Source organism: Anolis sagrei, chromosome 1 (assembly GCF_037176765.1).
Source record: "Anolis sagrei isolate rAnoSag1 chromosome 1, rAnoSag1.mat, whole genome shotgun sequence".
In the NCBI taxonomy this organism is placed as follows: Eukaryota; Metazoa; Chordata; class Lepidosauria; order Squamata; family Dactyloidae; genus Anolis; species Anolis sagrei.
Genome location: NC_090021.1, coordinates 136,266,440 through 136,281,950, shown reverse-complemented (window position 1 = coordinate 136,281,950; position 15,511 = coordinate 136,266,440). Strand labels below are relative to the sequence as shown.

The 15,511-nt window shown below is 39.8% G+C and overlaps 1 protein-coding gene across 1 annotated transcript; it reads right to left on the bottom strand.

The window, feature by feature from the left end:
• Positions 1 to 1,422: 1,422 nt before the first annotated feature.
• LOC132762018 (b(0,+)-type amino acid transporter 1-like) lies at positions 1,423 to 14,978 on the bottom strand. The gene is made up of 6 exons (XM_060755031.2): positions 14,201 to 14,978; positions 10,184 to 10,317; positions 6,032 to 6,161; positions 4,256 to 4,380; positions 2,361 to 2,448; positions 1,423 to 1,656 (listed from the first exon to the last, which is right to left on the bottom strand). Exons 1-6 carry the CDS (start codon positions 14,945 to 14,947, stop codon positions 1,423 to 1,425), a joined length of 1,458 nt encoding a protein of 485 aa, XP_060611014.2. The 5' UTR covers positions 14,948 to 14,978.
• Between the last annotated feature and the right edge of the window lie 533 nt (positions 14,979 to 15,511).

Sequence of the window (15,511 nt, the reverse complement as noted above, 5' to 3'; positions counted from 1 at the left end):
GGTGGTGTCTACGGACAACACCAACTCTTCGGCTTAGAAATGGAGATGAGTACCATCCCTGAGTCGGACAGACTTAATGTCAAGGGGAAACCTTTACCTTTATACTGTATTAATAGTTGCTCTTGTTCATGTTGCTGTGTGCCTTCAAACTATTTCTGACTTGTCCTAAGGTGAACCTATCTCAAGTATTTTTAAAGCTGAGAGTGTACGACTCATCCACAGTCACTGAGGGAGTTTCCATGGCCAAACAGGAAATTGAACTGTGGTCTCAAAAGTCTTAACACTGAAACCACTGCATCACACTGGCTCTAGTTAAAGAGTTCTCCTTTGAATTCTTTGAAAGAGAATGCATACCGACCATCCTTGTTCAACATTTCATACATATGAAGGTGACTTTGAAAATGTGAGTTCCCCAAGTTCCTATCAAAGCACCCACCTTCTCTTGGATGTTCTGTTCTGAGTGTTCACAGTTGCTTCTAGCCTCAGTATTAATGTTCTTGTGGGAGCATAAACTATAACAATGATTAAAGTAATAATAGAGCTTTTAACATCAAGATTTGACATTTCAAAGCAACACTTTTCTACTAATCAGTGCAAGTTCCTGCATGTAAGTTTTATGAACATATTGCTTCATTTTTTACAACAAGGAAACACTCTCTAAAGAAGAACATTGGATCCATTTGTCCTGAGTTGTGACGGCTGGCTTTTAATTTTGCTCGATTGAGAGGGCACCATCGTTATTTAATCAAGAGAAACATGAGAAATGGTACTCGCCTCTATAAGCTCCTTACAGAGCTAAAGAGCTCTAAATACTATAAGCTCTTTTAAAAACATCTTTTAAGAGACAGTGTAACATGGTAAATTACAACAAATATTATATAAGAAGTGGAATAAGGAAATCTTTTTTGCACTTTTAGAGTGCATGACAATTCCAGCATAGTGTAGTGGTCTTGAGGGCCTTTCCACACAGCCATATAACCCAGAATACTAAGGCACAAAATCCTACGATATCTGCTTTGAACTGGGTTATCTGAGTCCACACTGCCATATATTCCAGTTCAAAGCAGATATTGCGGTGAAGGGCCCTAAGATTGGAATATGACTCTAGAGACCTGTGTTTAAGTCACATTAATATAATTGCATTGGGTGCCCATGGACATGTCACATTATCTTAGCCTCAGGCCCTTCCACATAGTTGTATACAATTCACATTGAACTGTGAATTGTATACAACAACGTATGAATTTCACGAAATATAAATCCTGAGTTATGAATAGTCTTGTAAAACAATCTGATTTTTAAAGACTTTCTTGCAGCAGGAAAAAAATGCTAAAGGCATCCATTGTTCCCTCTGAAAAATTATATCCCTCAACAGTTAAAGATAATGGACAGTTCTCTCCAAGCAACTGGATGCGCATTAAATTAGTCCATGTTCTTTTCCGTTGGGGCAACATCCAGGAGCAGTTGCAGGTGCAAAGTCAATTTTTGCAAGCAAGCAGGATGGTACTTGTAGCGAACGAAGGGGAAATAAAAGATGGCACCACCGAGAATGAAGAGGATGACATAGAGGAATTCCATCTGGGGCTGGTCAATGATGGGCGCCAGAACCAGGTATGCAGATGCCAACAGAAAAATGACAGGTATGATGATTGGTACCTGTGGAAAGAATATACATGTTCATCTTAGGTTTAACAGCATGAGATTTCATGAATCTCTTTGGTAGCAGAGCCTATGGCCCACAAAGGGTCCATCCAGGCAGACCCAAAATGCAAGATGTTTTACCAGAGGCATCCAAATGATGCCTGCTGTAGAAGTAAATTAATTCAGAATAACCTCAATTATTACGAATTAATTAAATACCTCATTAAACCATATTGGCAGCCAGTTAAGTTTTCTTTCTTTTTAAGAGGTTATTTAGGGGGCTGCATGCCATCACGATTGCTATCGGGATGACATGTAGCCACCCTCCCTGAGAAAGCCTGGGTTTTGAGTGGCTTGTGTGGACTTAAACCTGTTTCAGTACAAGTCAAAACAGAAAGACCAGCCACTTCCCTCTCCAAGACAGAGTCTAGACTCTAGCAGATAAAAGAACCAAACTTAAGTAAAGGGTAGTAAAAAATGTTTACTCACAGCTTGTGCATAATAACACACAGGTTCAGTTTCTTAGGGTGAAAGGAAAAATAGAGTTTTACATAGTCTCAGGAAGGATAGAGTATCTCATTCAGGGGAACGTGCTTACCACATGCTTGATGGCAAAGGTTCAGAGAGAAAAAGCTGAGTGGGCAAACACATGTACAATTTAAAAAAATTAACCAGTTTTCTATACAAGGAGGAAAATAATGCATTTTAAAATGACTCACCTTATAAGATCTGGGCATTTCAGGTTTCTTGATCTTTAAATACAGGAGACCGGAAACCGTTGTCCCATAGAAAAGCCAAGCTGTAAAACTGTTTAGAAATAGAATTAATACAAGCTAATCTAGAACTGAATGTGCAATTCCCGATGTTATGAGGGTAATATTAAAAGCTCATGTAATATTTGACACACTTTGTTTTCCCCATAATTTAGTGTATGCAGTCCTGCAGCTTTAAGTATATTCTGCCCCCAGGTGTGTCTAAATCTGCTGATTACAATAACCTAAGATTCATTTTACTTTGTACAGAATCATGCTGCTGAGTCCATGAGCTAGTTAGAGGTTAGCTACTAGTGGTCAATGCCCTCACTGTGGAAGAACATGCAGATTAAGAATAGGTCTCCACAGTCACCTACGTATTCACTGCCAGGACACTGCACTTGGAGGGTCATCATACTCGGACAACAAGAGACCACCTAAATAAGTAAGTACTGGTGGTCCTATTTTTGTGGAATCACTGGGTTGTTGTTTTTCGAGCTGTACGGCCATGTTCTAGAAGCATTCTCTCCTGACATTTCGCCTGCATCTATGGCAAACATCCACAGACCTCACAACCTCTGAGGATGCTTGCCATAGATGCAGGTGAAATGTCAGGAGAGAATGCTTCTAGGACTTGGCCATATAGTCTGAAAAACCTACAGCAACCAGGTCCTATTTTTCTTTTCTCTAATCTTTGGACAATGAGACTAAATATGCATTAATTGTTGTGTTAGAGTTCTGTTCTCTTGTTCTCTGCAAAGCATTATGCACATTGATGTCATTATATAAATAATACAGGGGGGGGGTATAATGTATGAACACACACACACACACACACACACACGTTTACTCCTCCTGTTTCAGAGCTTTGGGAGTTACTTTTAAGAATGATTAAAAATGAACATTTGCTGGACCCATTCATTATCGAACACTAGAAGGATGGTTCCAGGTTGTCATCTTATCGCTGGTCAACTATGGATGGTTCCACCACATGTCATTCTATTCATTTTCTTAAATATAACTTTCCCAGCCTTGCTTCACACACATACAAGGCAGCATCCCTCTGTATCTGTCACAATCACACATGCTTTGATTTGTAAAAATGCAAACAATTGATTCAGTTGTTTCTCTTTCCTATATGTAGCCCTCTTATTCCGTCTTTCTCACATGATGGATAACTTATTAAGTGAAGACTTATAAAAATGTCTTAGAATATTAGAGACTTTTAAAACAAGAAGAGAAAGAGAAGTTAATGAATGAAGAAAGCCCTGTTTGGTCACTATTGCCTTCAACTAGGGGTGGAAGTCCAATAACACCTAGTACTGAAAAGTCAAGAAGGCCTCAAAGCAGGCAAACGTAATAGGTTTAGGTAGTATGAGTGACCTAAAGTATCTTTCTTCCATGTCTACTTGTCAAGACTTTTCTGTAATATAAACTGATACTCTTAGGGATGTTTTCCACATCTCCTCATGCCGCTAGTCTTCCCTCAGCTCTTCCCTAGAATGTAGATAATATAGATCCACTTTCCCATCTTAGAATGGGAGTTCCTATTATAAAGCTTTTAGTTTTATAACAGGTCTTTATAAAACTCCTTAATCAGGATCTCTAAATACTTCAAGTGCTCTCTATGAAGTTGTAGTCCTAACATGTTAACCATGTCTCCAGTGTACATCCATGCAGGAAGATAGATGGTGTTGCTGTTGCACACAGAGATGTTGGATGTGGAGCAAGTACGCACAGCCCTGCTTCTCCCTTGGCGGCTTCAGGATAGAATAGGGTTAAAATGAGATCCAAAGGATGCTGGAAAATCAGCACTGCTGAGGAGTACAGAGAAGAGTAAGAAGAAGAGCAAACATACGCACCCGAGAAGGTTCACTATCTGACTGAAATTCCCAGGTATAACCATAATGGATGACATAATCGAAGTAAATATGAGTGCAGGAGAAGGTGTGAGACATCTTACGTGAGCCATAGATAGAATGTCTGGCTGAAAATGAAGACAGAGAGAAAAATTAGAATCAATGCTGGAAGGATCTACGAGGGGTATTTTTTAAGTAAGATCTGTTTTGTTGTAGACACTAGTAGTTTGCGCGCATACCGCAACTAGCGCGTGCATTGTGTACCAGCATGCCTCGGGAACAACTGTGCTCAGTTTCCGCTCTGTAGCTAACCTGTACGGTTCTGTTCTGTGCTTTAAAAATGTTTAAGACTATCAACTCACCCTCCACATGTGATATGGTTTTTGTCAGCAAGGAACCTGAGCGGTCCTCATCATGGACGTTGTCACGGCCATGTTTGAATTGTCGTACTCACTTACGTACTTTGCTTTAACTCATAACAGTATCACCGTACACTTCACAAATCTGTCGATGGATTTCTGCAGCAGGCAGGTTCCTTGCTGACAAAAACTGTATCACTGAGCGAACCTCACATGTGGAGGGTGAGTTGATAGTCTTAAACATTTTTAAAGTACAGAACAGAACCGTACAGATTAGCTACAGAGCAGAAACTGAGCACAGTTGTTCCCGAGGCATGCCGGTACACGACGCACGCGCTTGTTGCGGTATGCGCGCGAACTACTAGTGTCTACAACAAAACGGACCTTGCTTTTAAAATACCCCTCGTATTATTTTTATTTATTTATGATACTTTTATCCCGCCTTTTTCAAGCCCGAAGATAACTCAAGGCAGATTGTTTTACTCCATCAGTTCATCAGAGGCCCTTTCGCAGCTTTAATCAGCAAAGGAGCAATAAATGTGGTCGATGTATTTTCAGAAGCAAACTAATGTCTTGCAAGCATTTGTTTTAATGCGTTAATTTCATACAGCCTTTCACTCTATTTAAGCAATTTGCTACAAACTAGCAACCAATTGTGGTTCTTTCTAACAAATAAATCTTTGAACAGTTCAACTTAAAACAAACTTGTTTGGGTGTAAAGTAGATATTCCTGGTATTGTATCTCTCTCCTACCTTGTGCAGGTGATGGATAAAATAAGACAGAAGTGGTGTCTTGTTTATGGCCACTGATAATGTTGGTACGGTGGACGCATGGAATCCATTGGAATTTGGTTTTATGATCTATCATTCTCAAAATCCATTATTATCATGGCATAGTACAATGGCATACCTTATATAAAATGGGAAACAACTTATACAAGCTCTGGAAAGAGCTTGAGTTTCTTTGACATGGTGGAGGCTACAGCAGGATATGACTCCACATCAGCTGAATGCTTTCTGTGTCCAAAGTCAGGGTTTGCTTTTAGGATTTTTTCCTCTGAATATTTTTTATTTCTGGCTGGTTGTATTCATGGATGCAGAATCCATGGATATGGGGGCGTGCTGCAGTTGTTGTGGCATATTTAAGGTACAGCATTTGTTACTGTACACTGTCAAAACTTGAGTTTTATGGAATTTGGTCCTAGAAACCAAATATAGTGCTGCAGCCAAAGTATGGATCTAGTCCTATTTATAGATACAGATTCAGTCTCAGATCTGCTAACTTAATTTGTATCTACACTGTAGAATGAATGTAACTTGACACCCCTTTAACTGCCATGGCTCAATACTATGGGATCCTGAGAGTTGTAGTTTGGTTAGACTCTTTAGTAGAGAAGGCTAAAGACCTGGTCAAACCTACCATGTGGCCTTCCCTTGCGCCAATGTAGCACACACGGCTTCCGCTGAAGAATGTTCCATTTGCTGATCCAAATGTTGAAAGTGCCACTGATAATGACATCAGCCATACCCAGCTGCCTAGGACCTTGTTTCTATGGAATGGAGTTGAGAAGAATATTATTAGTAGAAAGAAGAAAAGAACACCTAATGAGTTTTGTTGAGTCACACTCAGGCCCCTTCTACACTGCCATATAATCCAAATTATCAAAGCAGATAGTCCATATTTTTTGCTTTGAACTGGATTATATGAGTCTACACTGCCATATAATCCAGTTCAAAGCACATCATCTGGATTTTATATGTAGAAGGGGCCTCAATTGGACAAGCAAACCAGACCTTATCATCCTGTTTTGCATCTTGAAGATTTTGTAACCAAACTAATGTGGCTAGAAGATTCTAGAGGTTGTTCTACCAAAAGGGCTTCAACAGCTTCTTGAATAATAATAATAATAATAATAATAATAATAATAATAATAAACAATTTTATTTATACCCTGCCACCATCTCCCCAATGGGGACTCGGGGCGGCTTACATGAGGCCAAGCCCAACAACACATTACAATAAAATAAAACCAAGGCATAAAAAACAACACAATAAAATACATAAAACATGAGAATACAAGAAACAATATAAAATACAATAAAAAGTAATTCACAATCACAGTGACAATAAGTGGGCCATTGTACAGGATAAAAGACTAAAAAAAACCCGGGATGAGATAGAAATGGAGCAGATTATTTGTGAGGGAGAGCACATAAAAACAGGGTTATAGAATAATAATAATAATAATAATAATAATAATAATAATAATAATAATAATTTTATTTTTATACCCTGCCAACCATCTCCCCTAGGGGACTCGGGGCGGCTTACAAGGGACACACCCAAGATTACAATTAAAACACACATGTGAAACACTTTAACCAATTAAAACATCAGATAAAACAAATAACAACACAATTGAAAGCAATATAAAACAATACGGCTGAACGAAACATAGTAGAAACAGGCCTTCATACAAGGGGGGGGGGGGGGAGTGTACTGTAGGGATAAACATTGAGGGGGAACAACAATGTACAGTTGTGCGGTTACTCTCCAAAAGCACAACAGAAAAGCGAGGTTTTGAAATCCTTCTTGAATGTTTCTAAGGACATGCCCATTGCTTCCATTTCACTTAAAATTTGTATTGATTTGCCCACCCACCCAGTTCCTACCCATACCAGAAGAAAAATGATCTAATTTAGGTCTACTGCAACACAGCATGTATTCTTTCCCCCAGCTCTTAAACTAGTGCAGCGGTATCAATGCTGTGGTTGGAGTGCTGATAACAAATAATGAACTTGTTTTTCTTTAACAGTCATTTTTGGAGAAATGCCCTCTTCCCAGAAAATAATATTACGAGTATCCCACTTTTCCTTGCAGCATGAAGCCTGTAAATTATTAAGTTATCAAAGCAAATGTAATAATTAAAGAACAACAACAAACCAAACAATGTGGACCATGTGTAAAAGCAACATCCCAAACTGTGGCAGTTTCATAGCTGGGAAGGTTTTTAATCCTTCGGCACTACACAGCACGAGGGAGTGTGGTTGCCAAGTAAAGGCTGTAACACGAGAGCAAAACGGTCTGCTTGTCAACCAGCATCTCATTTCAGGAACAAAGGTAGAATCTTAATTTAATAAGGAAACAAATGATTTTAAACTGTCAGCAGTGCATATCTTTGAGATAGTGAGCATCATGTTACAGTTGCTAATGCTGTACTTCCTGATGTATCCATAACCTCCTTCTCTTCCATCTGTTCCTTGAGATAAGCAGTTTCGTAGTAGTTCCCCTCTCCCTATTCCACCCTATACTGCTCTCTTCAACCTGGTTCCCAAGAATGGAAAAGTTAATCAGACAAAACACACAAATAGAGAATGGCTTGAGTATGGGTGGGGTGGAGATATAAAAACAAGTAACAAAAGGGTACCATCACATTAATAAGGAATGATGGTTAAGAAAGTGCATGAAAAGGTCATGAGATATGCCCTATATCTCCGAATGCTACTACTGTTTTTTTTTCTCTGCTGCTCTCAATCCTATAAAATATGGCCTAAATACAACTATTTGTCCTAAACAGAATAAATCTGTTAAATCGAAAAGAAAACTTTGAAAATATTTACGTTACTTCCATTGATTCAATAGGTATTTTGTAAATTTAGGCAGAAGTGTTAACAAAAAGAATATGTATCTTACATTAAAATGTATATGCTATAATTATGCCAGTATTAAGTTACAACACAAGCACATGTAAAATGCAAAGTATTAATACATAATTATAGGCAATATATAGGAAGTGAAGATGAACACTGTTCTCCAAATACTGAGTTGTTTCTTAGAGTGCCAATCTAGTTTGCTGATACCCAGTAGCATATCCAGCAGTTCACACTTAAAATATATGTGGCCAAACAAGATCAGACTCTGTTCAAGATGGCAAAAGTTATTAACGAGGAAGAATACAGAAGCTATGAGCAGTTTGCTTTTGCCTGAACCTACTGGAAAGGGCAAGATCCCATCTCACCTCTTTTTACCCATTAATTGGGAGTGAACTATTTTTGTGCTTTGAACTCAGCTTGCATCAATTGAAGTATCTAAATTAAGTATGCTATCTGAAACACACAACCCCAGCCTACTTTACAAAATAGCAGCCACATAAAAGAAGGAAGGGCAAGGGCCAAGGGCAAGATGGATGGATGACATCCTTGAAGTGACTGGACTGACCTTGAAGGAGCTGGGGATGGTGACGGCCAACAGGGAGCTCTGGCGTGGGCTGGTCCATGAGGTCACGAAGAGTCGGAGACGACTGAACGAATGAACAACAACAACAAAAGAAGGAAGTTCATTGTGCTTAATGTGCTTAGATTTGAGGTAGATGAGATCTCTATTCCCCTTTCGAGATCCTCCAGCATGACTCCATGGTCACTTTCAGCTGGAAGCTGACAATGGAGTCTCACTAAGTGACCTAGGGATTCTTAGAGAAAACATAATAAAATCTGCAAATTTATTATTATTTATTTATGGCATTTATAGCCCGCTTTTTTCAGCCCAAAGGCGACTCAAGGCGGGTTACAGATTGGCAACAATTCGATGCCATATTGTCATAAAAGACACAATTAAAGCAATCAGCAATATAAGGTAAAGGTAAAGGTAGTCCCCTGACATTAAGTCCAGTCATGTCTGACTCTGGGGTGTGGTGCTCATCTCCATTTCTAAGCCGAAGAGCCAGCGTTGTCCGTAGACACCTCCAAGGTCATATGGCCGGCATGACTGCATGGAGTGCCGTTACCTTCCCGCCGGAGCGGTACCTATTGATCTACTCACATTTGCATGTTTTCGAACTGCTAGGTTGGCAGAAGCTAGGGCTGACAGCGGAAGCTCACGCCGCTCCCTGGAATCGAACCTGCGACCTTTCGATCAACAAGCTCAGCATCTCAGTGCTTTAACCCACTGCGCCATATATATAAAACCTATTAAAAACCATTAAAAACATGTAATCACCAGTGTCGTCCTATTAAAATTATTTTCCAATGGCATTGTCTAGCCATTCCATGTTCATTCTTCATAGTTTCATGTTTATCTATTCCAAATGCTTGCTTGAAGAGCCAAGTTTTTGCTTTTTTTTTTTGAAAGGCAGGAGGGAGGGGGCTGATCTAATATCCCTGGGAAGGGAGTCAAAACTCACAAATGTGGAGGGCTATTTGTACAATGACTCAATCTTTAAGGTGACATGTAATTTTGTGCTATTTTGCAGTTGGGTGCAGAACTATTCTTATAGAATTAAATAAGTGTTGTCATGGCATTGCAAGAACCTTTTGACAAATTGCTCTTACAAATTTCCCCACCTAGGATTATAAAGCTTCTGGGGTGTGTGTTAATTTCAGACTTCTTTAGTTTACTGGATAAACGCAGACTACAATCTAAAATGGACTTGGAGGTGTGCAAACTCATTTTTCATAGGGGAAAAAATCATGCAGGGTGTGATGATTATAGATGTTCAACACTAGAGCACAAACAGATGTGATCACTTTTACTAAACATACAAGTAAGGTCTCAGTACTCAGAAGTATGACTCACCCCCAAGTAATGGCCACACCACTTGAAGAAAGAAGCTCAGCAGGAGACATAGCTGCAAAATAGCTCACGTTCACCAACAAGTAGAAGAAGGTAACCAGGGGAATAGCAATCATCATTGCCCTTGGCAGGTTCACCTAGGAAGAGGAAAATTAAGATACACAATAGCATATGCTAAACACATATACACCTGTGTGTTATTTGATGTATAAAATTATATATTATTTATAAATATGCCCTTTTCTCATTATAACAAATGAGAACGTATAGCTGCCTGTTGGCCATGGCTCAAATACTAGGAAACGAAACACCTGATCTGTGGCATGCATGTCAAGAGGAGTCTTATTTTTCATATAATACCATTTTTTGAATTCTGCACTACTACCTGACAGCACTAGGTGACAGTCTTCCCTAACCAGGGCACAGGTTTGCAGTCAATAATTTGAAACAAGGGTGAGTCCTTCCAGGCAGACCCTATATTCCAGGATCTGATCCCAGGTTTTCTGTTTATCCCAGATTATCTGGCAGTGCATACTCATATAATCCAGTTTAAAGCAGAAAACCTGGGATCAAATCCTGTGATATATGGGGCCTGTCTGGAAGGGCCCAAAGTGTTACTTGGTAATGTCTGAATACTCAGACCTCATCATGCTACAGAATGAATCCACTTATAATCCGATTTCTGCCTCTTGCAGAATTCTGGGATTTGTAGTTTAGGGAGGAGTCTTTAACAGTCTCACTAAACTACAAACTCCAGAATTCTGCAGGAGGCAGAAACCGGATTTGAAGTGGATTCATTCTCTAGTGTGATGAAGATTGAGCAAACATGAAGGCTAGGGTTTTCTTGATACATTATTGCCTATATAATGGTCCATTGTATTACAGTAGTGTGCTTTACATTGTCTGGACTGGGGAATATACAATAAAAATATTCACACACACAAATTCCAGATGGATTACTCCATATCACAAAAGCTCGGCGGGTGATAAGATAACCAAACTGTATATAATATGGATATAATTAAATGGTAAATACAAATATAAAAGTGTGATTTCCCTCCTAAGAAAATTGTGTGAACAGAAGAGTACACAACTTCACCTATTGTATTGTATTATATGATACATGTTACAGTGTTTATTTTGTAATGCTGTTAAAATACGACTACACTACAAATATACATATACACTTCTCAAAGTAAAAATATACAAACCTACAGTAAGTCCTTCTCCCTTTCATCCTAACTAAAACGTGTAAGAATGCAGATTTTGTGGGTGGAACATCAAAGCAGTTTCCCCCTCTATTTATTCTTGCAATGAACAACTTAATGTGTTCTAGAGAACATAAAAGCTTGGCTGCTTTTTTGTTTGGCATTTTACTTGGTCTTAGCCAAGGTATTTTCTGTCTGTGGGTTTTGAAATAGTACAATTAGCATTTGTATTAGCACAGTAACTTCGAAGTTGTCAGCACACTTTTAAAAAAAAAAAAACAAGAGCTGCCAAAAGTCATAGGTAAGGCTGTGAGGTTTGATTTTGTCTTCTATTTCAATTACAAGGAGGTGACAAGTAGCAACATTTAATTTATGCAGATCTGGTGCACAACCTGTAGTTTAAAACCCAGCTGAGCACCTTTCTTATTAACCCTCCTTACTTCATAATACATGGAGAATCATAGAATCCTAGAGTTGGAAGAGACCTCGTGGGCCATCCAGTCCAACCCCCTGCCAAGAAGCAGGAAGATCACATTCAAAGTACACAATGTACACAATCCATCTATCATCATCAGAACTAATGAAATCACAACTCGTGATTTTGGTATCTAGGTACCTGGCAAAGGGTGCTGCCATCTCATTTCACAAATTTCTCATTTCCTCATTTAAGGTGCTTTCCCCAAACAGAACAAGACAACCAGATGGCAGAAGTTATTGCACAAACTACCATGTTTACACAGAAGGCCGACCTTAGGTAGAAATGGGGTTGTAGTGAAAATGCTATGAGATGTAAAATGAAAGTGAAGTGGCAAGATGCTAGAGCAACACCATAACCAGCACATAATGAAATAAATAAATGTTTAACACAAAATCATTTGATGAGTACCTAGGTATATATCCCCCCCCCCCAACAAACACACATACACACAGTGGACTGAAAGTGAACAATGTATAGAAAGGAGATCATAGAATCATAGAGTTGGAAAAGACGTCATGGGCCATCCAGTCCAACCCCCTGCCACAAAGGAGGAAAATTGCATTCAAAGCACCCCCAACAGATGGCCATCCAGCCTTTGTTTAAAAGCTTCCAAAGAAGGAGCCTCCACCACACTCTGGGCAGAGGGTTCCACTGCTGAACAGCTCTCACAGTCAGGAAGTTCTTCCCAATGTTCAGATGGAATCTCCTTTCTTGTAGTTTGAAGCCATGTTTCCGCATTCTAGTCTCCAGGGCAGCAGAAAACAAGTTTGCTCTCTCCTCCCTGTGACTTCCTCTCACATATTTATACATGGCTATCATGTCTCCTCTCAGCCTTCTCTTCTTCAGGCTAAACATGCCCAGCTCTTTAAGCCGCTCCTTATAGGGCTTGTTCTCCAGACCCTTGATCATTTTAGTTGCCCTCCTCTGGACACATTCCAGCTTGTCAATATCTCTCTTCAATTGTGGTGTCCAGAATTGGACACAATATTCCAGGTGAGGTCTGACCAAGGCAGAATAGAAGGGAACATGACTTCCTTGGATCTAGACATTAGACTCCTATTGATGCAGGCCAAAATTCCATTGGGATTTTTTTGCTGCTGCATTACATTCTTGGCTCATGTTTAACTTGTTGTCCATGAGGACTCCAAGATCTTTTTCACACATACTGCTCTCGAGCTATGTGTCCCCCATTCTGTATCTTTGCATTTCATTTTTTCTGCCTAAGTGGAGATAAAGTGAAATATTAAATAACAATCAGAGCTTCGGGGGTCATGTTTAAAAAGCAATAGCTTACTGTTATAGATAAGAAGGTTACAGTAAATCAGAACTGGAGTTACAATTTCTGAAAAGGAATTTAAACTGCTGCAGTTAACATTGCAATAGAACTATTGGTGTGTGTTCTGCATACCACATGAGCCCCCAAATTTTGTTCTAATCCATGGTTCTCAACCAGTGGGTCCCCAAACGTTTTGGCCTTCAACTCCCAGATATCTTAACAGCTGGTAAATTGGTTAGGATTTCAGGGAGTTGTAGTCCCAAACGCATAGGGACTCATAGGTTGAGAACCACTGTTCTAATCCTTTGCGTTCCCCAGAACAGAACTGCACGCTTCAATTATATTTCTGGACCCATAATCTCAAAAGGGATTAAAAATGCTTCAAATCATTGGTTTTCTTTCCCACATTCCCAAGACTTTAGTTCTCACCCAGGTTAAGGAATGACCTAAAATAAAACCAGATATGACCTTTCATTACTTCTAGATTCAGCAGAGCAATAAAAAGAATAAACCCATGCCATGTCACAATTTTCCACTTCTGTTATATCAGTGGTTTCTGATCTTTTAAAAATGTGGGCGGGGGGAAGAGAGGGTGTTTAAGAATCTGGACCAACTAACAGATCACATATGCTCCAAGTAGCATGTTCAGAATCCAATACACATTCCTATCTGGAAGATATAGCAACATTAGAAGTAAAACCAGGAGCCACTAGTGGCACAATGGATTAAACCCTTGTGCCAGCAGGATTTCTGACCAAGAAGTCAGCGGTTTGAATCTGAGAGTGGGTTGAGCTCCCTCCATCAGCTCCAGCTCCCCATGCAGGGACATGTGAGAAGCCTCTTACATGGTAAAACATCAAACATCCAGGTGTCCCCTGGGCAACGTCCTGGCAGACAGCCAATTCTCTCACACCAGAAGCGACTTGCAGTTTTTCAAGTCACTCCTGACATGAAAAAAAGATGCAAAACTCACATACTTAAATGTACATAGAGTTATCCAACATTAACAGTATAAAGTTCACTGATTGATCACTTGATTTATTGAATTCTTCACTCACTTCAGGCTTCTTAACTTCCTCAGTCACAGAATTCAGGTTGTTCCATCCGTCGAAAGACCAAAGCCCTTGATAAAATGCAATTCCAATGAACCCAGCCCCTGTTTTAGTGCCCTGAAAGGCATTCTGAAAACTCTGAGTGTGGCCCTGGACAAGCAACTGGATTCCACCCACTATGATGATCAGCATGGCCAATAGTTTGGCAGCTGTGAATATGTTCATAATAGAGGTAGACAGCTTCACACTGAGACAATTGACCAAAGCTAGAAGAAGGATGCAGGCAATAGCTGTGCATTTGACTGCCAGTGGAGGTGAAGAGCAGCCTGGATAAAAGGGGGCAACAGCATATTCAGCAAAACTCAAAGAGATAGCTGCCACACTGGCAGGCCTCGCCACAATGACGGAGATGAATATGTAAAGAAAAGCAGGAAAAGAGCCAAAAATCCTCAGAATGTAGATATAGTCACCGCCAGACTCTTTAATTAACGTTCCCAGTTCAGCATATGACAATGACCCGAAAGTAGCCAGCAAGCCACAGGCTGTCCATATAATGAGACTTCCCCCAGGGCTACCAATGTTACGCAGTACGAACTCGGGAGACATAAAAATCCCTGAACCAATCATGGTTCCAGCAATTAATGACACAGCACTGGTGAGTCCAATCTCTCTTTTCAGTTTCAAGACTTCTGTCGCCTCACTGGGTTGGATAGACGAACCACGCATTTTTGGTCTTCTCTTTCCTGTCATCATGGATCTGGCAGAACGTGTTTCTCCAGTGAAGCTAGAAGTAGCAGCAGAGTAGTTTCCAGGAATAACGATACAGCTGGAACTTCAAGTTAATGATTGTAGGTAATAAGTCAAAAGCAGTGTCTTGCCATGTTTGCTTCTTGCATTTGCTATTTCTTAAAGCCTTTCCTGGTAGCAGCTTGTTCAAGATCCTCTCCTTCTTTGAGGCAGGGTGAGGTAAGGGAGAGTTATTTCCTTTTGGCCCAAATCCTACCACGTGTTTTCATCTTGACTTCTACGGTGCCAGCAAAAAAGCACGCTGTCTAGTTCGCTGATTTATACCTTCTGCTTCACACAAGATATGCAGTAAATAAGTTACTAACACACTGCACTTTACTCTTTTTACCTGATTAATAAAAGCAATTTAAAGAAAGTTCACACCAAACATGTTCTAATGTTATCTTAAATAATGGACCAAAGTTCTGAAAAGTCTCTGTAACAAACCTGACTCACTTTAGAACAGTGCTTCTCAACCTGGGGTCCCCAGATGTTTCTGGCCTACAACTCCCAGAAATTCCAGCCAGTTTA